This window comes from Crocuta crocuta, unplaced genomic scaffold (assembly GCF_008692635.1).
Source record: "Crocuta crocuta isolate KB4526 unplaced genomic scaffold, BGI_CrCroc_1.0 scaffold13, whole genome shotgun sequence".
Lineage (NCBI taxonomy): Eukaryota > Metazoa > Chordata > Mammalia > Carnivora > Hyaenidae > Crocuta > Crocuta crocuta.
The window spans coordinates 3,416,291-3,439,326 of record NW_027530007.1 but is presented as its reverse complement, the minus strand read 5'-3'; the positions used below and the strand labels follow the sequence as shown (position 1 = coordinate 3,439,326).

Genomic DNA, 23,036 nt, shown 5'->3' with positions numbered 1-23,036 from the left:
AGGACAGGGTACACGTGAACAGGGGCATGAAGGGGAGTGTCCACTTGCAGCTTTTTTTGGCCCGTCTCAGTTATAATCCTAGTTCTGGGATGTGAAGTGTCCACTAGAAATTAGATGCCTCTGATGGTTTCTGTGTTTTGGCTTTAATATTCCTTCACTTCGTAATTTCTTTCTCATTACAGAGTTAAAATAGGTTCTTAAAAATATGAGTGGCATACAAGAAATGCTCAAAATCCAGTGAACAAGTCACCTGACTACTGAAACCTTTATGTCCTCACAAAGGACACTTCTGTAGTGCATGGTGGCCGTATGGCTCACTCCCAGCATCCATTCCAACTACAATGACAGTCCATGCCGGTCAGGCTAAGTCCATTTTCCTCTCAGTTTAAAAATGGGACATATGACCGAGTCCATGGCAATGAGATACGGGGACTACTGGTGACCTTCTAGAAGAGTGCTTCCTGTTCCTAAGGGGAAAAGAAGGGTAATCCCTTTCCTCCTCTCAACATCTACTATATTTCATTCACTGTAAGATCCACCATTATTTTAGGGCATTTCAAAAAAAGAAATACTGCCAATTAAATTATAATCCCACTATAAAATGTATAATAAAGCTCGATATCAAAGACAATCAAATGTGAAGCAAAGAAGTACATCTTGGAATCAGTAAAATTCAGGGGCGCCTGGGTGGCTCAGGCAGTTAGGCATCCAACTTCAGCTCGGGTCATGATCTCACGGTTCATGGGTTCGAGCCCCGTGACGGGCTCTGTGCTGACAGCTAGCTCAGAGCCTGGAGCCTGTCTTCAGATTCTGTGACTCCCTCTCTCTGACCCTCCCCTGCTCACACTGTCTCTCTGTCTCTCTCTCAAAGAAAATAAACATTAAAAATTAAAAAAAAAAAAAAAGCATCCAATTTTGGCTCAGGTCATGATCCTGTGGTCCGTGAGTTCAAGCCCAGTATTGGGCTCTCAACTTTCAGCACAGAGTCTGCTTCAGATCCTCTGTCTCCCTCTCCCTCTCTGCCCCTGCTCCCACTCAAGCTAGCATGCTCGCTCTCGCTCTCAAAAATAAATAAATGTTAAAAAAAAAATCAGTAATATTCAGCTATCGCCTAAGAAAGAAGACACCAAGCCGGGGGGGGGGGCAAGTGGGCACCAAGAGGACCATACAGAAGCTGAGCACAGCCCTGGTCCTGTCTGCCCAGGATATGATGTAATGTGAGACTGAAAACAACCATGTTCAGCCAGAGTTTCCTAGTCCTGCCTGTCAAAGCACCCTAACTGATCTGGGAGACAGAAGGGAAGAGGAGGGACAAGGAGAGAGAGGTGGCAAACATGCCACTAGTCGTAGTACCCTGAACCAAACATGAGAGGACACAAGCCATGACACAACAGGCTGCTAACAAAAAGCTTAACCATCTGGACTCTTCCGAAGAACACGGGTTTTTACAAAGTTAAAATGACAGTGTGTAGGGACCAAACGTCCACCAATAAGTAAAAATATAAATGAAATGTGGTACATACAAATGATGAATTATTCAGCCTTCAAAAGAAATTAAATTCTGGTTTGCGTTACAACAGGGGTGAACTCTGAAAGTTTTATGTGACACAAAAGAAGCCAGACAGATGGGGCCCCTGGGTGGCTTAGTCTGACTCCAGCTTAGGTCATGATCTCGCAGTTCATGAGTTCGAGCCCTACGTTGGGCTCCCTGCTGACAGCTCAGAGTCTGGAGCCTGTTTCAGATTCTGTGTCTCCCTCTCTCTCTGCCCCTCGCCTACTCACACCCTCTCTCTCTCAAAAATAAACTAAAAAGTAAAAGAAGCAGCAGCAGCAGCAGCAGCAGCAGCCGCTGTCGCCGCCGCCGCCGCCAGGGAGAAGGACAAGTATTGTGCAATTCCATGGATATGAGAAACCCAGGGAGTCAAATTCACGGAGACAGAAAGCAGGACAGGGTTGCCAGGGACTTGGGGAGGGAGATGGGAGTTAGTGTTTAATGTGTAGTCTCAGTTTGGGAAGATGAGAAAGTTCTGGGGGTCGATGGTGTGGTGGTGATGTCTGCGCAGCACTTAACACCACTGAACTGTACACTTAAAAATGTTTAGAATGGTACACTTTATATTATATGTATCTTATAACACAATTTTTAAAAGGTATGCGATGATCAGAAAAAAAATCTCCGCATTTATGCATTACAATTCTAAGTCACTGCTCAACAGGATAAAGGGCTAGCAGAATAATAAGAAATAAAACCCCACTAGAAAAGCTACTAAAATTGGCTTTACCTGATGGCTAGGACCGACACGGATTTCTCCCTGGGTGCTGTTCAGCCTCCTGTTGTGGAAAAAGCAGATTAGGTTAGCACCATATAGTTGCAGCACAAACATTCACACATTTTTTTCAAGGAAAATAATTCACTTGAAATAAGTGAGGGGTAACACGGGAAGAATTAGGTTCCCACTATTTCCAGTGCTGCCCTGCACATGTGCATGCTCCCAACCCCCCTACACATCTCTAAAATCGCCTTCCTCTAAAACATCCCCTCACTGCAGCTCCCTGTCCTGAGTCCCTACCTATATCAGCAGGGTCCTTCACACCTCAGAGGGAGGTGCATCGCTACAGTAGAGGTTTCTTCCTTTCAAAATATTTCTCATGCCCACTGGGTCATCCATTCAGCAATTTTTATTATTAAGTACCTATTATATGCTCAGAACTAGCCTAGATGTTGTGGATAAAGCAATGAACAATACAGTGTCCCTGCCTAACTGGAATCTCTACGCTCATTTGGGTATAAAACAAAGAAACAAATAATCGGTCAGATGATAGTAAGGGCCAAAGAAGTAAGCAGATAGTGAATTACGAAATATTTCTCCAGTTATTTATACAGGACAGTCAGCAAAGGCCTCATTAAATAAAGCAAAACAAGCAGAGATGTGGGAATGAGCCCAGCAGGTCTAAGAGGTGGAAGACATTGCCTCGTTTCCGTCTATGTCATTCTTACCGCACTTGCTCACCCTCCCCTGCTCTAAATTCTAACCATCCAGGTTCCTTTTAGAAGCCACTATTTCTGGGAAGTCTTTCCCAATCAACCCATTTCACCCCACAACCCCCACGAAGTGTGGACTGTCTTCTCCGTTCACTCCTTCCCGGAATGCTCGTGGCCTGTCTTTCTGTCCTGGGCTCGCACAGGTACGCGATGGGATACGGGGACGGACAGAAACGCAGGCCACGCCCTCCCGGGGCTCCGCTCCCAGCTCCTGGTTACTCTGGACTGTGGGCTATCCCAGGACGCCCCTTCTGTGCCCAGGGACGAGTGTGCTGTGTTGTACAGCCACGTGGCATCTGCAGTAGTGCCACGGAGAAGGCTGTGCCACAGTGAGGGCCTCCAACGGCGACTGGTGGACCCCACTGCATTGCAAGTGTTACAAGCAGCAAAGGACCAGGGAGGATGCGGGTCTCAGGTTGGTCCTCCATGGAGCTGGTCCCCCGTCATCACATGTGAAGTTGTTAAAATGAATTGTGGAAAACAATTATTTCCTTCAGGTCTAATACTTTCTTCTTTTGACCCAACAATTTTTCTCACGAAGAGTCTTATTCTGGGAAAGCGGGCAATAGATAACGACAACGGAAGGGAGAAAACTAAACAACAAGGAAAGAAGACATGTGGCCCAGTTCGTAAGAGGCTTCCTCTACAACTACTCGGGGCAGTGGCATCCATCCCAAAAAGCCACAACAGGTCCAATCGCTGCATTTATAAGCATAAATCGTCTCCAGAGGAACAGGGTACAGAAATGCCCAGGAAGTGACCAACATCAGGCAGGGTTCACAAGGAGATGACCGTGCATGGAGGGCTTAATTTCCAACCACTTCACCTCTGAAGTGAGCACCGCAGCAGGGCAAAACAGGACTTCTCAAGGTGGGGGGACCCCGAAGAAGTGGGACACGGTGGGAGAAAGGCTTGCATTAAGTGCTAACTTTGATCTACAAGGCATCTTCATTTCCCCACCGGGAAAATGGCATGTTGAAAATCAAGCCAAAAGATGGACAATTCTAGTAGGTTCATGTAGGAATGACACGCTGTTTTAGGAGGCATAAGAGGAATGGAATAGGCCAGGAGGCTGTTTAATCAGGAGTATGTTAAGAAAAACAAGCAGTCAGCATTACCAACCACCTCCTTTCCAGCTTGTCCTTTTCTGTCCCTATCATAACTAGCTCCGAGCAAAACCAGCTACTTAAAAGCTCTCTCCTCTATTTCCAAATACTTCCCAAACGCTTGCCTGCCTACACGCGGGTCCAGCCAAATGTACCACCTGAGACAGTTTTGGCCATGGCCCATGTTGTGCCCATGTCTCAACCTCCAGGTTCTTCTGGAAGGTCTAGACTATGCCAAGGTTCTCAAGTGGGTGCCTATGAAACCATTTCCCCATCACCGCTACACACCCACTGCTAAGTCCTTGATAATTCCAGGACAAACATTCCTGGTTTGTTTTTAATTTTTTTTTTATTTCTTTGTGTGGTTTTAAATATCTTCATCAGCCAGTATTATCAAAACTTGTTTAAAACAAACACTTCAAATGCCTTATTGAATAGAACTACTTGTATCAATAACAAAATAGATTGATAGTTAATGCTAATAATAATTATACAAGTGAAGGAAAACAAAGGTACTGAGGTTCTTAAGAGCCCAAATTGGAAACTGTTTCTCTCATTTTTGTTTCTATTAAGGAAGGGTACTAACAAGGTCAGTAGTTTTAAAAGCCCAAAATAAAACAAAGGACCTTTGAACATTAAAAATCAATTTTTACAACAAGGGGCACCTGGGTGGCTCAGTCAGCTGGGTGGCCAACTTCGGCTCAGGTCATGATCTCATGGTTTGTGGGTCTGAGCCCCGCATTAGCCTCTGTGCTGACAGCTAGCTCACAGCCTGGAGCCGGCTTCGGATTCTGTGTCTCCCTCTCTCTCTCTCTCTGGCCCTCTCCTGCTCATACTCTGTGTCTCTCTTTCTCTCAAAAATACATAAACATTTAAAAAAATGTTTAAATCAATTTTTACAACAGAATTATTTCCTAACCACATGCAACTTTTCTTTTTTAATTTTTTAAATGTATGTTTATTTTTGAGGGAAGGAGGGGCAGACAGAGAGGGAGACACAGAATCTGAAGCGGGCTCCAGACTCTGAGTTGTCAGCACAGAGACTGACACGGGCTCAAGCCCATAAACTGAGCCGAAGTCAGACACTTAACCAACTGAGCCACAAAGGTGCCCCAACCATGTGCAACTTTTAAATATTAGGGTTTCACAGAGCAGGAGATACACCAAAGTTCTTTTTGAGGAGGATTAGGATCCAAGGTAAGCAAACAACGGCATTAGCCTACTATTTGCAGGACCTCCTGAATACAGAATAAATGACAGAAATGGTAGAAATGTTCTTTAGGCCCAAGATGAAAAGAGGCAGACAGCAACATGCCTCAGTACAGAGGACTGGATGTGTCTGACAGAAAACCTGTCAGTGTATGAACTGGAGATGTGTGACCAGAAGCAGGCTTCCTGGGACATGGCCAGTGCGCAGGCCTACCCACGATCCAGTGTGCAATCGCCACTGTCCCCTCTTCTGACAGCATCCGAATTCCACATTAAAGGACACGCTCCTCTCCTGCTGCCTCCCTGCTGCTCCCTTCTTCCGGACTGCTCCCTCCATGGAGCACTAGCTGCAAGCTGCACTGTCAGAGGATGACACTCTGCGATGACTCATTTGGACATTTCCCTCCACTCACTATGGTACTGGAAGCTTCTAGAGCAGAGGCACTGACAGTCATCTCGTGAGTCTCCCAGAATCTAATACACTACCTGCCTGGCATTATTATGCATTCAGGACAAATTTAAAGTGCACTGGTGGCATGAATATTTCCAGACTACTAGGTTGTAAAACTTGACGAAGATCACCAGGAATTATTATTTAAATGCAGTATCAACAGCTTGTAGAAACACTCTTAATAATCAGATGCTGGCCAGTGCATATTTCCTTTTCCTTATTAACACAGTTCCCAAACTTTTGGTCTTAGAAACTCTTTACAGTCTTTAAATTACTGAGCATTCCAAGGAAGTTATATTTATTTCTGAGAAATTAAAAAAAAAATTTTATGTGTCAATAAGCACATCATATATTAATATGTATAATTTATTTTTATGAAAAATAATTGGTTTAAAAAATTTTTAATGTTTATTTTTGAGAGAGGGAGAAACAGAGTGCAAGTGGGTGAGGGGCAGAAAGAAAGGGAGACACAAAATCCTAAGCAGGCTCCAGGCTCTGAGCTGTCAGCACAGAGCCCGACGCGGAGCTTGAACTGGTGAACTGTGAGATCATGACCCCAGCCAAAGTCAGGCGCTTAATCAACTGAACCATCCAGGTGCCCCAGAAAATAATTGGATTTAAACAAACAAACCAAAAAACTTAGAGAAAACAGAGGCACTGTTTTACATTTTTTGCAAGTCTAATATAGGACTTTAATAGAAGACCACTGGATCCTTATATCTGCTTCTACATTCAAATCTGTTGTAATATGTTATCTTAGTTAAAGTATATCAAGAAAATATAGGCTCTTTCTTGGCCTTTTGGCTAAGATCAAGTGAAGAAAATCTAGCCTCACAAAGATAATGGTTGGAAAAGAGAAGGATATTTTAATAGTCTTTTTGATAATTATGGATATTATTTTTTACACTACCCAAAAAGTCAACAAGTGATCATTCCTTAAAGGTTTTTACACAATGTGAAACTAAAACCTTCCCTATGATTTTTGTTGTTGTTGTTTTTTAATATTAAAAATCCATTAGTCTGTCTTGGCCTTTCAATGGATCCTTCCACCCAGGGATGATTTTTGTGATCTCAGCCACAAGTTAGATGGAAAATATGAGATGCCATATTTGTCCTTCAATTAATAACAATGATAGCTCACACTGGAGTATTTTCTGACTGTTCTAGGTGCTCTACAGTCTCAATTATATGTATTCATTCATTAAATTCATATTTTGATATTAATGAAAGCATTAGTAGTGACAGCCACAGAAATTCAGATCTTGCTCTATATTATGTTTGAAATAACACAGCTACTGAGGAGTTTCTGTGTGATGTGCAGTGTTGCTAAATTAATACAGGAGGCCTGGGCAAAAACAGGGTGGTCATCAAGGAAGGAAGGAGAACCCAGACCGTGGACAGTGTAAGTCCCAGTGAGGCTGGGTAACGAACACTACACACGGAACAAGAAACCAAAGATGGAAGTCCTGCCCCAGGACAGACACCGCCGGACAAATCCCTGTGCACCCTTAGCTCTGCCTCAGGGTCTCACCTTCACTGCGGTACATCCAGATGCCCTGCGGTTGTGTGGCTAACACCAGCAAAACAACAATGCTAGTTATCAGTGCATGCGGTTGATGCCAGGTACACGTTATTTCATTATTCCATGGCAACCCTGTAAGGCAGTATCTCTACTTCATAGATAAAGATGACAGCACTAATTGTAATATTAATAAAGAAACATATACAGTAAACATTTACTACATACCAAGCATTCTAAGCTAAGCAAATTCTATATATTTTCTAAGGATGACCCTGTAAGGGAGGTGCTATTATTATTACCTGTCCAGAGAAGGAAACTGAAGGCTGAGAGTTATGAAAGTGCCCGAGATTACAAAGCTAACAAGTGGAAAACCAGGATTCAAACTCAAGGTTAGTCTGAACTGAACTTTAATTGACTCTAAAGTCCAATTAAATTACCGAACCCAAATCACACAAGTACATACAGAACCAGTACAAGCAGTCCTATCCTCTCTCCTTCCTGGATCTTCATCTCAAGCACCAAAGCAAGACAGAATTATCAAAAAGAGTTTCTGTTTAGTTTGAAAATCATGTTAGAAGAGAAAACCTATTATAAGGCCAAGTTACATAACACTGTCAAAATAACAAAATTAGAGAGATGGAGAACAGATGAATGGTTGCCAGGTGTTAGGGGTGGGGGAGCGGGAGGGCGGTGTGGTAAGGACCAGAACTGAGTGGCGCAGCGGGCACGTAACGTACGCAGACCGCACACACGCCGTGAGCAGGGCTGGGGAAGTAAGTGAAGGGCACGTGGGAGCTGTCTATAATATCTTGCATCTTCCTGTGAAACTAAAAAATTAAAAGTTAAAAGTTTTTAAAAAGTCAAAAGAAGTGGTTGGCTGAACTATGTATTGCTGACAGACTGGACAGGAGAGAGCCTGATTAACCGACTAGTAGACTCCCCTGCGATGTACTATAGACAACTCAACAAGTAAATGCAGAAAGAATGTCACAGTTAATAAGAAAGGAGATTCAAGGAATTAACTCAAGTCACATAATTCTTTCTTCTCTGTGTTTACTAAGGGTTCTGGAGTGAGCTCATCCTTTGTGAGACACCCTTAACTGAATCATAGTACACACACACACAGAGAGAGAGAGAGAGAGAGAGAGAGAGGAGAGAAGAGAAGGAGGAGAGAGAAGAAAAGAAGGGAAAAAAAAGAATTGTCACCATCGTCACCAGCAAGAAGGCATTTCTCTGTGAGACTAATGTAAATACTGTATGTTTTTCAAAACAGTTGAAGCTCGGTCCCCATTATTCTACAAATCTTTGCTTTGAACTATGAAAATATAGCCCCAGAAGCCAAATTACAACAATAATGGCAAGTCACTGTGTTTATTCCTTGAGTATTAAAAAAAAGAATGAAATTCATTGTATATGAAATCTGATACAAAAGAAATCCATGTAACAAAGCAGTATCCATGGCAACTACAACTTAATATTTCAGTCCTCTTCAGCTGCAGTGGATTAAATAAAATGACAAGATGTTCCCTTTGAAAAGTAACCTGTTACCATGGAAACGTTTTAGTCTAAGAAGTAAACAGGGAATGGACAGAAAGGAGCAGGAAGCCTGTAACGGAATATCAAAAAGGGAGAAGCATCTACGCAAAGGAGATGAGAAAGCCGGCTGGCTAGATGCAGGCTGGGGGAGGCGAGGGTCTGGGGAGATCTCTACATGACTGTGTAGAGGACTTGAGTCCACAGGGGAGGAAGAGGGACAAGGGCACGGGGTGCCAGGGAGAAGACACGAGCTGGTAGAAAAGAGGCCTTTTACAGGGAGCCGGCATGAGTTCCCATCATAAACCAGGCCTGCTCCCTGACCCGAGCCCAGCACGTAACCGCAGTGTGGCCTGCAGCCCGCTCCCCGAAGTCTGAGACTGTAACTCTCCAGTCAGACCCCTTCTCTGCGGCTGATGCTACGTGTGAATGAAATCACTATGCGGTCTTCCTGCACCTGTCCTTCAGGTCACAAGGCTCAGAGAAGAGGGAATTCTTATCTTTTCCATAAGACGTTCAGTTGAGCAGGAAGACTGACATGAAATCAACACAAAGAAGACTCTAGAAACTCTACTTACTAGCTCATTCAGAAATTGATCGCAGAAACAGACTGGAGGTCCAGAACGAAATACACCAGATTTTAGAAAAGTTGAAAGGCAATTTATCAGAATCATTTTTTGTGTAAGAAGGGTTGTGGGCAGGAGTGAAAATGAGGCTAATAAGAAGGAAAACTAGAATAGCACGCAGGGTTTCTCAGATTTCTCCAGCATGAACACTCATTTCCAAAGCAGTCTTTAACAGGACTGAAATATCTTTAAAGTGTGACATAGTATCATAAAAACCTGTATAAATTGTGTATGCTATTCCAGAACATACTCCCGTTTGTTTTAGGAGAAGAAATGCCCCCAAATCTGAGTAAAATCACAGTGCCTTGGTACACCCTCTGAGATGCCCCATGGCTGGGAGGGTGGGGATGTCACATACACCTGGGCCTAGAGGCGCAGGCCCAGGGGATGAGCACAGACTTCAGAGTCAAATGCACCCAGGTTAAAATTTCAGTACCAATCACTTCTCGGACTTTTGGCTAAGATCAAGTGTAAAATTTCCGTACCAAAGTTTTATTAGCTTCAATGTGACCTTGAGGACACAATTCAACCTCTCTGAGCCTGTTTCCTCTTCTGTGAGATGAAGTTCATATTGACTAGTGTGCAAGGCTACTACGAAAATAAGAGGACCTACGGAGAGAAGCAGCACCGTCCTGCTGCACACCGGCCACCGCTATTATTAGCGCTAAGCCCTGGCGGTGGGTGACAGCAGGAGCGGATTCTCTACCAGCAGTCCCCAAAGCACCACCTACTTCTCTTCAGCCCTTGTCAGAGGCACGATTTTATATTCATTTTTTGTGATTATTTCCTTCAATGTCCTGCTCTTAGATGGAAAGCTCCCTGCAGGTAAGGAGCCAAGTCTGTCTTTAGCTCAACCATTATACCCCAGGGCCCGCTGGCGCTCACTGAATATTTTCTAAATGAATAAATGACTCCAATATTTTAACTCAACTATTGTTTAGTCATAGATAGCAACTAAGCACTTTGGTGCAAAATTAAATCGTCACCTGTGACAGAAGGCTAGCCCTCCTGTCCAGCAGAAAGAATACTTTGAATGAATACTGAATTATCAGAGAGAGAGAGAGAGAGAGAGAGAGAGAGAGAGGAATATCCATCAACAATTGAAAGAGTTACTGTTCAGTTTGCAGACACAAATGCCAAGGTCAACAGAGAAACCCATCAAAATCCCAAATCAGAATATTTTACATTTTCTCTGATGGAAAGTTCCTTAGAGGCCATGTGATCTAATCTCCTAGCTTAACAGAAGGAACCAAGGCCTGAGGAGATAAAGGTGCTCTTTCAGGGGGCCACAGTGAGTTAATCAGAGAGGATTCCAGGCCGTAGAAGTAGCTCTTCTTTCCACAGAGTCCCCCTTAAATAGAAGTCAGAGTCCAGAACTAAGAATTTAGGCACTGGCTGAGGTATAAGAAGTATTTCCATGCTGACAATAAGACATAATAAATGTGGCCTCTATACAAAGTATGTATCATGGAAAAAGTGGTAAAAATTTTTTTTCTAAATACATGAAAAAGGATCTCATTTCAAAATGGTCATGAAAGCCCAACACAAACCCATACTCACATAAATGATGTTTTAGAAAACCGACTTATTTTTTAAATCCCACTGCAACTGAAATAATTTATAAAGCAGCAAGATTTGAAATTAAGCCAATCTCCTGACCAAAAATGTTGCCGGCATTCTGCACACTAAAAGCAAACTTTATAAAAACAGAAATGTAGCATCCCCAGAAAAGGAGGGACACTGGACTATAAGTAACAATGTCTTCAATGCATACATGAGTATCTCTTTGTTCCCACTAGGAAGCCTCTGGGAAATACTATGAAAGACATGACCAATGCCTTATGCCTCTTCACTGTGGTGGTGTGAGTATGGGGTGGGGGGGAGGGGAGGAGGAGCTCGCGCAGGTGGGAGGGGGAGGAGACACACATCACATCAGAAAGAGGTAAGAAAAGAATAGTGTTTAATGCTGAACACAGTGATCGTTTTACACAGCATGGAAGTAAAGCTTCCAATGGAAAACACCCAAAGGGCGAGAGAAGAAAGGAAATCGGTAAGTGGCAGTTAAACATATTGGTCACTAATTTAATTACCATAATTCCTGACATAACACTTGACATTGTCTTAACTAGATTGACAAAACTATAGATGTTGCTGAGATAACCATGCCTATGTGAGATTGGAGACTTGGCCTTGGGATTAATAAAAATAACACACTGAGCAACAGAGTGCCAAGCACTTTCATAGTGCTTTCACCCCATCTATACAACAACTGTGAGAAATCATATTTATTTGATTGGAGATATGGTCATATGGAAATACGACCCATGAGAACACAGAAATTGAGAGGAGTACAGAAACTCGTCCAATGTCACTAACTGGGTGGAATTTGAACCATACCATCTAGCTACAAATCTAGTCTTTTCTCTTATGATTGATCCACTCATTTATTCAACATACTTATGCTGGAGGCCCATTTGGCAGGGGCTCTAAAAGGAACTAAGGCTACAGGAGTAGCCCACGCCCAGAAGATAATCAGTCACAAATAAATGTGTAAATCAAAGAACTCTGATAGAAATAATGTCTGATGGTCTCAACTGAATTAAAATGAACTGCTTTAGCCTAGACCCAAAATATCAAAGAGCATACAACACGAGAATAGGGTACTTTTTTCAGATCTGCTTTTAAAGGTATGTTCAGGAACCTGCATTCTCCCCTATCACAAACAGCAAAACACAGATGATCATCAGTTTGTGGGAAGACTCCTGAATGCACACAAATTCGTGAATTTCATTATTTCAAATCTCCCTTTAAGCCCGTATTTTCTATTTCTCTCTCATTCCGGCTGACATTTTTTTTATAGCTTTAGAATAAATGCCTCTCTGGCAGAAAGACAGCTCAGTTCAGTAATGACCAAAAAGTAAAGTGGAAAATGAAAAATGAATTCAGAAGGAAAAGGGATCAGGAACAATGAACAACTGGAGAATCACAGACATGGTGAACAGCAAGCCTCAGGGACCAGAGTCTTGCAGTCCATGGCAACAGTCCGTCCATGGCCAGACAAGAACCCAGAAGTGGTCAGAAATGGAGCTATGTTATCAGCAGATTCACAGGCGCTGCAAAATTTCTGTTTTACACGAGAGGAACACTTTCAGAGTGCCTGGGGGGCTCAGTCAGTTAAGTGTCCAACTTCAGCTCACAGTTTGTGAGTTCGAGCCCTGTGTCAGGCTCTGTGCTGACAGCTCAGAGCCTGGAGCCAGCTTCAGATTCTGTGTCTCCCTCTCTCTCCCTGCCTCTTCCCCGTTCACACTCTACCTCTACATCTCTCTCTCAAAAATAAATGTTAAAAAAATATTTTTAAGAGGAACACTTTAAATTTAAGCCTCAACCTTGGATTCTAATTCAAGATTCTAATATAATGACAGAAAACCTAAAAACAGGATAATATTTTGGTGAACTTTACTCTTCTGTGGAAAACATGCTGTCCAGATTCACCAACACCTCCTGCTACAAAGAAGTACAACAGGAGGAGAGCGAGTGGCCACAATGAAATGAAAGACTTTCCAGTGCCCAAGCTTTGCGGACCCTGGGCCACTTCAGCAACCAAGAGAGTGAGCTCCCCACGCGCTGCTCCTTCAGCTCTCCCGCCACCAGACAAGCCCCAAAGCAGGAGATGGCTGGTCAACAACTAACATTCCAAAACTATTCTCCCCACACAGGAAGACAGAACAAATGCACACGGCACAAAGAACAGCTCTGTGACTTATTTACCTGATCTGACATGTAAAACCCCGACTCTGAACAGCAGTGCTGTGACTACACGTCCTCGCCACCTGACCAGGCAGCGACACACGAGCTCACAAGTGCACATCTGCATGCGGCTGGGCCAGCGGGAGGAAGCTGACTGGAGTCGGTTCATAAGCACAGCTTCCTATTCACACTTTATTTGCTAAATCTAAGAAAAGTTGAAGAACTGAAGGCCCTACAACAGAAAGGCAGTTCCGCAACTGTTTTCTGGACGAGTATTCTCCTGACTCAAATGAGGATTTTCTGAAACAAGGCTTGGGTGCTAAGTGCCTCAGGGCCCTGGTCCTCTTGTCTGGAGAGAGGGTGATTTCAGATGTACAAGAGAAAAGCAGAGAGGAAGGGTTTTCTAAGTGGAGTGATATAAGGCAAGTTCCAGAAGCAACAGTCCGTGCTATGGGGAAAAACTGCCCCAAACTCCCAGATGCAATGTTCAAATATATGTGATAATTGGGAAGACAGTCCTCCTATCAACAGGAAAAAAAAAAAGATTAAAAATAGCAATAAATGCACCAACCCAAGTTATCCCTGTGTAATTAATTCATCCCCTGACTCACAGTCCCCAAACCATACCTGCTGGAAGCCACATCCTACTTCAGCACTACTGTCGGTGGCTAGGATTCAACCTCGCCTTCCTTGCAACTTTCTACCAAAATGAGGGCCTCCTGTGACATGAGGTGAGTGTGCGCGGCTCTGCATTCATACACACGACAAGGCGCTTACACTCCAAATCTCTGCCTATGTCATCAGTGTCCCACAAACTCCTTTCCCACCTAGAGCATCTTCCGGCTGGACACGCTTCCCCACCGCACACATCTGCCATTCATCCTCACAAATGCACTGAACTTGAGTCACTTCAAAAGTTTTTCCAACTTTCATCAGAAGAAAAAAGGGGAGAGAGGCCAAAGAGGTACAACTACTCCAATTCACAAACTTCGCTTACAATCTACGCGGGGAAGAATTCACCTTTCCCAAATCTGAGTATTATGATTGGCTCCCTAGTTGACCAGGGTGAGAGCCATCTGTCTGAGCCCTGCCTGCGAGCGGGACACACAGAAAGCGTGACTTCCTGCGCTGAAAAGACGAGTGTCGGGCCCGTCAAGCGGCAGACACAGAAACTGGCCTGGTCAGTGCCTCCACCTTCTCCTCGTCAACTCCTCTCTTTACTCGTCTCCTAGAGGACTCTCACGTCACCCGCCAAAATACATATATGCCACAAATGCCACCTTCTGCTGGCACAAACAAAATAAATATAAACAAAATACCTGGAACCTTCACTTCTATCACAAATGTCACTGCATACAATTTTTTTAAATTTCCAAGGCATTTTCCATAAGCTCTGAAAAGAATGAATTCTCTGCTTTTGAAGCAACTGAAAATGTGTCTTTAAAAAAAATCCATTTTAAGGTGATGATGTGGCCACCATAACGCACACCGCTCTCCGCGCCGGTCAAAACGCACACACTATTTCATTGTCAGACTTCAGAAACAGATCCCAGGAAATATAATTTGCTCTGGCAAACAGGCTCTCAATCAAAACAAGTTCCACCCACCTTCAAAGCAACCAATAGCTGCCCACCTACCACCCTCCCTAAAACATCCAAACAGAGCTGCTGCGGCCCGCGTCCCTGCCCGCAGCACGGCTGCCACTGAGCAGCCGGAGCACCCGGCACAGCTGCCCTGCAGGTGCCTGGAGGCGGGGCACGCGGGGCGCCGGGCGGGCGTCCACGCAGGACTCGGGTTAAAACCCTGCCCCGAGAGGAGGAGGGGAGGGAAGGGGAAACGCGCAGGGCCGGCAGGACCCACACGCTCTCCATCCGCCTGGTGCGTCTCTCGGGCGCACCCCGTCATCCGCCCCGGTCTCGCGCCTCGCGCCACCACCCTGGTGGCCGGTGGCCGGCTGGGCGGGATTGACGGCTCTCGGGAACGTGCACTGTGTGCGATGCAATGATTCATAAACGTCTCCAGAAGTGCGGAGGAGCGGCAACCCCGGCACTGCTGCAGGGAGGCCGGACGGAGAGCGCCTACCTGCAGGGGCTGAACGGATCGTCCATGGCTAACGGAGGCCCTGGAGAGGCCAGCCGTGTCCCCGAACCTCTACTTACTGTGCAAACTCTGCCCTTTCCTACTCTACCAACTCAAAATGGAGGCACATGCAGCCTGAGAGACCTCGCAGAGCTTTCACTGAGCTTGTGCTATGACCTAAGCCTGTGCGCAGAACGCAGAAACTTCCCCCTCGCACTGACAGGACTGAGCATGTGCTGTGACCCTCCCTCATCCATACACTGTCTCTCAACGCAATCAATCTCAACCCTGCTGTTTCCGTAAATAAAGCGCAGCCAACAGCCTCCGCTGCTCTGCACTCCAAGCTAGTGTGCAGGGAAGTGGGGCCTCGGGAAGGGGATCCCAGACAGCCAACCCTGGGGACCAGGCCCGGCCGGCCGCGGAGGCGGGAGGCCCCCAGCAGCTGCCCTGCTCCCACAGGGCGATGGCAAGTTGTGTCTGTCTGGTTTTGTTTTTTTTTTAATTGTGGTTTTAAACAGCGAGGACTTCAAGAAGGAATAAAATCAAAAGATACAGACACGGACAGCCACATATACAATTAGTTAACAGAGGCTGCAGCGCATTTCTAAAAACACAGTAGTAGCTTCTTAAGGGAAACAGCCCCACCAATCTCGTTTGGAAAACTCTGTAAACATTGGGGGAAAGGCCACACAAACAATCCTGGCAAAGCTATGGAGGTCTGCATATTGTCACAGCTGCGAACACAGTGTAGATAGTACAGCAACAGAGCATCTGTAGAATGCTGTATTTTATGCAATGAGCTTAATCTCCCTTGAATAAGAAGCTCTAAAATTCCTTAAATAATAAAGAAAAACATTTCCTGAAGAGATACTAACCAGTCATGTCTAGCTTGAGGCATGTACTTCTCACACTAAGAAGGGCAGGAAAGTTCACATCAAGAGGTCAAAGAACACCTCGCCACCAACACTCGCATCTAAAATTCTCATTTGAGGTCTCCTGGTTCAAAATTCTAGGCAATGGTTTATAGCTTTGCCCATGAAGCTAAATTCATTTAAAGTTTAATCAGAAAAGATGTCTTAAGCTACATCAACAAGGCCACACCATCCTAGTCACACTGAGTAAAGTATCCGTACTGTCCACAGTACCAGCCAAGACACTTTCTGTTGAAATCTTTAAAAACACATCTTTGCCCTCTCCCCACAACCTCCATCTCCAACAAAAAGGCAAACTAGGCTGTCAGCCACATAGGGTTTTCTGGTTCTGGATGTATATGCAAGCTTAGTGCCCATTTGCAGACTAAGAGACTGAGGGCAAGTTATCAAAACCCTATGACCTTCCCTCCAAACACCCGATCCCAAACTAATGTATGATTACTTAGTCATAATAAAAAAAGAAAGAGAAGGTCATGAAACTCCCGAAAATCTGTAAAGGACCAGAGAGATTAGGAAAGAGCAGTGCCAGTTGTGTTTCCCACAAATATAACAGGGTGTGAAGAAATAAAAACCTGCTTAAAAGAGTACTCAGCAGCCTCAAGTTTCCTAAGATAAAGGCGGGATCCATTCCATTTCTTTAGTACCCCTGTTGTTGCTATTAACTAAACTGTATTCTGAGACTGTCATTAAATAAAAAACTCTCACCTTGCTGAAAATGTAATTTACACAAGAAATGCCAAGAACACTTAAATAAGTTTTGCTTTTGACCAAGCACCTGAAGCAAGTTATCTACAGGCTGGAAGACCACTCTCCCTACTGGTGCATAAAATAACATGTCCCCAAAAGGGTTTGACTAGTGGTGTGCCTGAGTGGCTAGGTCAGTTGAGCATCTGACTCTCAATTTTGGCTCAGGTCATGATCCCAGTGCTGGGATCCATGCTCAGCACGGAGCCTGCTTAAGATATTCTCTCTCTCTCTGTCTCTTTCTTTTTCTTTCCACCTCTGCCCTTTTCCCCCCACTCAAACACACATTCTTTTAAAAAAAATTATTTGAAGAAAATTAAAATTAAAAAAAGAACTGTGTGACTAGAAACAGTCTACAGAAAAAGACTCTAAAGCAAAAGCAATTGAATTAGAACCCAGAAGTCAAACAACATGAATATGACCACCAAAGCATTTCCTTCAAAAGTGCTTTTTAAAAACAACCAACCAACCAAATCACATGGAAAATGCTTATTTGGAGAAATCAACATAAAATAATAATTTAATAAATTTACCATTCCAAAAACCATAGGAACTATTCTATGAAACACAGCATAGAAACGGTTACTGTGATCACAAGTCAAGGAATGTAAACTATAATTTTGGTCCCGCCAAATACCCTGAGAAACACTAAGGGCAAGTTATCAAAACCCTATGACCTTTCCTCCGAACACCTGATCCCAGAAGTGGCCCCGGCCTATTTCAACATCCTCCTCCCGGTCTCCACTGACACTCACTTCCGCCCCGCCCTCTCCACGGCACCTGCTCCCAGCTCCCCTCAGGGGCAGCCAGGGCTCACTCTCTTGTTCTCTGCTCCTTGGCGGGGAGAATCCACCCACCAGTCCACAATCCCAAGCTGCTCGTCTCTGAAGAGACCTCCTTACTGGGAGCAGGTGGGAAACCTCAGAGAACTTCACTCTCCTCTTGCTGCTTTTGCTGGGGGGAGGGGGGGGGGCCTCACCTCCCAAAACAGATGTCAAGCTCTTTGGGGGCGAGGACGGTATCAAAATCATCTTTATTGGAACCACCCAAATCTCTTATCCTAAACCTCAACAACAACAAAACACCACGGGTGACACACTGAGAAGGGCAAAATACCACTTCTATAGTAACTTCCTGGCAAAAATTACAAACCTAAATCTAATCATGGGGAAACATTAAACAAACCTGAACTGAAGAATTCAACAAAACTGGCTTCTAACTCGTCAAAAATGTTAATGCTATGACAAGACAAAAGAAAACAAAAAAGGCTAAGAATCATGTTATATGAACAAAGAGAGGCAAGGGATATCGAAGAGATAAAACAACGAAATGCCAACACATGATCACAGGATGGGGGGGGAGTGGATTACTGTGGAGGTCAATATTAGAAAACTAGCAAAATTTAAATGTAGACAATAGGGGCACGTGGGTGGCTCAGTCGGTTGGGCGGTCGACTTCGGATCAGGTCATGATCTCACGGTTTGTGGGTTTGAGCCCCGCGTCGGGCTCTGTGCTGACAGTTCAGAGCCTGGAGCCTGTTTCAGAGTCTGTGACTCCCTCTCTCTCTGACCCTCCCCTGCTCACGCTGTCTCTCTCTCTCTCTCAGAAATAAAAATAAAATTAAAAAAAAATTTTTAAATAAATAAATGTAGACAATATTAATCCAAATGGTATTATATCAACACTGCCTTTCCTGACTTTGCTAACCACACATGGTTATGTAAGAGGATGTCCTTGTTCCTCAGAAATTCACACTGAAATATTTTGGGGGAAAGAAGCTGGATACTACAGTTCATTCCTAAATAGCTGAGGGAAGGAAAACAGAACAATGAGGCAAAGATGGTTAATACAGAGAAAAACACAGCAAAAACAAAAATGATAAAGGCAAATCTGTAATAAAGGTAAAAGGATAAATAATACATAAAATAAAATCAGTAAGAATAAAGTGATAAAGCAAGCAAGTACTGCAAAAGGTTAACAAGTAGTGAACTGGGTGAAAAATTAGGAAAGTTCCAGTGCTGACGTCAGAGCAGCTGAGTCACACAGAGAAATATATACAAAGACTACTCGTCTGAGTCTTCAATCATCAGCCCTCGTGACATCTAGACACTGGACACATCCGTGGCAACGAGTGACCTGCTGGGCCGCCTGCTTCCACAGCGCTCTAATTCCCAGCCTGAATCACTTCACGCCCAGCTCTGAGCTCAATCCAACCTCAGAACATGAGATCGGTTCTCTTCTTCCTCAGAGAAAACCGAGGAGCCCTGACAACTCGGGGTCTGGTAATTAAGCAAGCCCACGTGCCGCTGTGCCACACACTGGAATTCTAGAAACGGGCCCTGCTGCCACTGAGTGAACCTGGTCTTCCAAGGAGGACACCCTGGAACTCCACTCAGCACTTCCGGGCCCCTAAAACCTGCACCTTAACCACCTGACGTCTGCCTACTGCTGCTGACTACCTACCTACACCCCGCTCCCGCCTCATTTCCCTAACCTGCCACCGGGCCACCTGCGGGGACCCGCCCACACCGCCCACAAGTGCTGCCCCGGCACCTCCTTCCGTGGCCGCCTGCGAGGCCCTCCCGGAAGTCCTGTGATCCCAGCCACGCGTACACGGTCTCTGTATCTCACACTTCTCTCTCTCCTCCAATTAATCCCTAGCGAACAACAGATGACGAGGTAACATTCATGAACAAGTTAAAAGGGACCTGAGTGGGTGAAATGAATATGGCATATTAATGGATTCTAAAATTAAAAGGTTTATTATATAAAAAGTGACTTGAAACCCACTTTGTTCGTGCAATAGTTTTTAGTGAAAAGAAGATTAATGTTCATCACATGTAAAGTAAGAGTTATAACTTGGGAAGTTTCTTAGGTTTTATTCTGAAAGAGTTTTCTACTCGCCAAAAATAGAAAAATGTTTAAAATGTTTTATTTACTCGCCACAAACTGTAAAGCAAAAACAGCAACGAAAACTTAACATTCAGGCACCTCTAGGGAAAAACACTTATTGGAAAAAAAAGATACTCCATTTGACTTTTGATTAGTACTAACTTCACATCAAGAGGAAGGAAGTGTTTAGAAACAGTGGTTTTAAATTTTATTCTCTAATTGTCTGTCATGTGTGGAAACAGAGCTGAGTGTCACTCACACTGCTCTTACATGCAGCGAGCAGGCTGCTTTATCTTACCAGTTTATATGCTCTCAGACTCTCTGCGGCAGAAATAATTATGTCATATTAATAAAGGTTCACTTCATCTCCAATTCTCACACATTTTCAGGTTTTAATAGACATGGGACTCCTTTTATTATCTGATTTTAGAGGGATACTCCCAACACTGTGCCTTTAAGTATAATGCTCGTTCCACGTTTTTGGTTAAGTCACCTGTCACAACAAGGAAGTTTCATTCTACTCTGACTTTGGTAAGAGTCCCTTTCCTCAATATTGAATAGTTGTTGACTTTTGTCAAATGGTTTTTCAACATCAAGATGAATGTATATTTCTTCTTCATCATGTTCAAGTGGTACGCTCTATTAACAGGTAAATTATTTAAAACTGTCTTATGTTCTATAAACCCAACTGGGATTTTTAATGCTTTGCCAGATTCCATTATCTCATATTTTATTTACACATCTTACATGCATGTTCATAAGCAGAACTGCTCTCTAGATTTTACTTCTTACTCTGGTTTGGTATGAAGAGTTGACTAGCTTCATAACACGACTCGGGAACCAACACGGCCTTCCTCTGCTCCCTGTAACACTACTGGAATCACCTGTAAAGCCAGAATCTTTTTTTTGTTGTTGTTGTTGTTCTAGTGAGAAGAAAATGAAGTGTTTTGTACAAATAATGAAATTGCCTTTAAATAAGGAAGAAGGCATGCATTTTTTTACCCACTTCCTTCTTCTTCCAGCTTGAAATGTGGATGTCCTGGCTCCCATTCATCTACATCTTGAGCACGAGGGAAACTGAAGGTACAGCTAGGCCCCTGACAGCTGCAGAGCCCCAACACCAGCCTATGATTGCTTCTTCTCAAACTCTGCTTATGTGAGACGGAAATACAGTTCTGTTTTGTTTAAGTTTGTTATACAGTCTCTCTCTGCTGGCTCCAGTGCTGGAGTCCTCAGGTGTATATCTTACCATTATTTTTATCTGACTCAAGTTGATGGCACAGGATTTCATCCAACATTTAAAAATTTTTAACAGTGTATTGGGCACTCAAAGGTATTTTATCTGTAGATATCCTACGAGTTCTTGAATGAAAAAAATTTCACATATATTTCTCTCAGGTGTCCTTGGAGTCTCAATGGCCCAAGAACCACTTTTATTTTTACAATACCTTTTATTTTTATTTATTTTATTTTAAAATTTTTATTTGGGGGGGGAGAGGGAGAGAATGCAAGTGGGGAAGAGAGGCAGGGGAAGAGAGAGAAAATCTCAAGCAGGTTCCACACTCAGCACAGAGCCCGATACAGGGCTTGATCCCATGACCCCAGGATCATGACGAGAGAGAGAGAGAGAGAGAGAGAGAGAGAGAGAGAGAGAGAGAGACCATGCACGTGTGCACACAAGCAAGTAGGGGAGAGGCAGAGAGAGAAGGAGACAGAATCTGAAGCAGGCTCCGGGCTCAGAGCTGTCGGCACAGAGTCCAACGTGGGGCTGGAACCTATGAACCACGAGATCATGACATGAGCCAAAGTCGGACACTTAATCAACTGAGCCATCCAGGCACCCCCCCCCGCCAAGACCATTTTTTATATTATCTTCTCATCCTAGAGTTCTCATATTTTTCAAGATTGTAAATTCACGCCCCAACTGTAATGGAGGCAAGGCCCAAAGTTATGAATTCTGAGGAAAATTCTCCCTCTGTTCCTCCTTTTCCTTCCTGTGATTAGAGTCTCAGCCTCTAACAGGCTTCTCTACCACTTCCCTCCAATTCCAGACACATTACCTAGTTCATCTATTCACTGAAGAACAGACCGCTGGTGGCCCTAACCCAGTAGAGGGCTCTCAGTGCCAACTCCCTAAACTCTTGAGAATAAGACTCCAACTCCTATACCTGATGGATGTTACAAGACAAGACCCTTTGTTAAGGAGACACTAACTGCCCCAACCTCCTCTCACTGCGGGCTGCTGAACAATCAGCTCACTGCTTTACTTTTCACTTTCTCCTAATTCCTACAAGGAAAGCTCTGCATTGAAAAGTTCTGCTATATTTTATTTATTTNATCCAAAGCAGGCTCCAGGCTCTGAGCTGTCAGCAAAGAGCCTGACTTGGAGCTTGAACCCACCAGCCACAAGATCATGACCTGAGTTAAAGTCTTGACACTCAACAACTGAGCCGCCCAGGTGCCCCGAAAGTTCTGTTATATTTTATTCAACGTTGGTAGATGTTTACTGGCAAAGGGGTTTTTGAAATTCCCAAATTTGATTTTTTGTCCTATTTTACTGAAGTTCATATATTCTCAGTGGAGCTGTGTTTCCAAATATACATGTACTCTCAATTGTGCCCAGTATTTGCCATGTGGCACAAATGCTTTGAGAGTCCAACTATGATAACAAAGGAAATGTGAACAAGAAAATATTTATACCTAGCTCCAGCTTTGTCCTCAAAAGCTACACAAAGACCATGAGCTGTGATGAACAGAAAAAAGATAACCTAAGACAGAACTAGATTCCAAAATGTCCGAAATCCAAATTAACCGAAACAAAGGAGATCTAGATTGTTACTTTTCAGTTTCAGTAGAAAGATTTATGGCGAGAAAAAGGTGGCCACAATGTGATTTAGGATAAGTGGATACTGGAAAAACCATAAATGTTCAATAATATGGGAACAGATAAATTATGAGACATTCACATGATGGTGGACAAGGGGCTCGTTACAAATGTTTAACGACACGGCACTGTGTTCATAAGAATAAAAATGAATAAAGGAATACATGATTATATGTATATTATATATAAACAATATTTTATTTACATATTTATATTAACATAAATTTATTATATATTGTATTTATATAAAATATTTATACATTTATAA

The 23,036-nt window shown here is 43.7% G+C and overlaps 1 protein-coding gene across 5 annotated transcripts in view; it reads right to left on the bottom strand.

The window, feature by feature from the left end:
• Nucleotides 1-23,036, bottom strand: part of RERE (arginine-glutamic acid dipeptide repeats) — a 439,014-nt gene that overhangs the window by 124,788 nt on the left and 291,190 nt on the right. For all 5 annotated transcript variants that reach the window (XM_077763853.1, XM_077763852.1, XM_077763854.1 and 2 more), the window contains one exon: nt 2,283-2,331. In XM_077763853.1, coding sequence (XP_077619979.1) covers nt 2,283-2,331 — 49 coding nt within the window. The remainder of the gene's footprint in view (nt 1-2,282; nt 2,332-23,036) is intronic.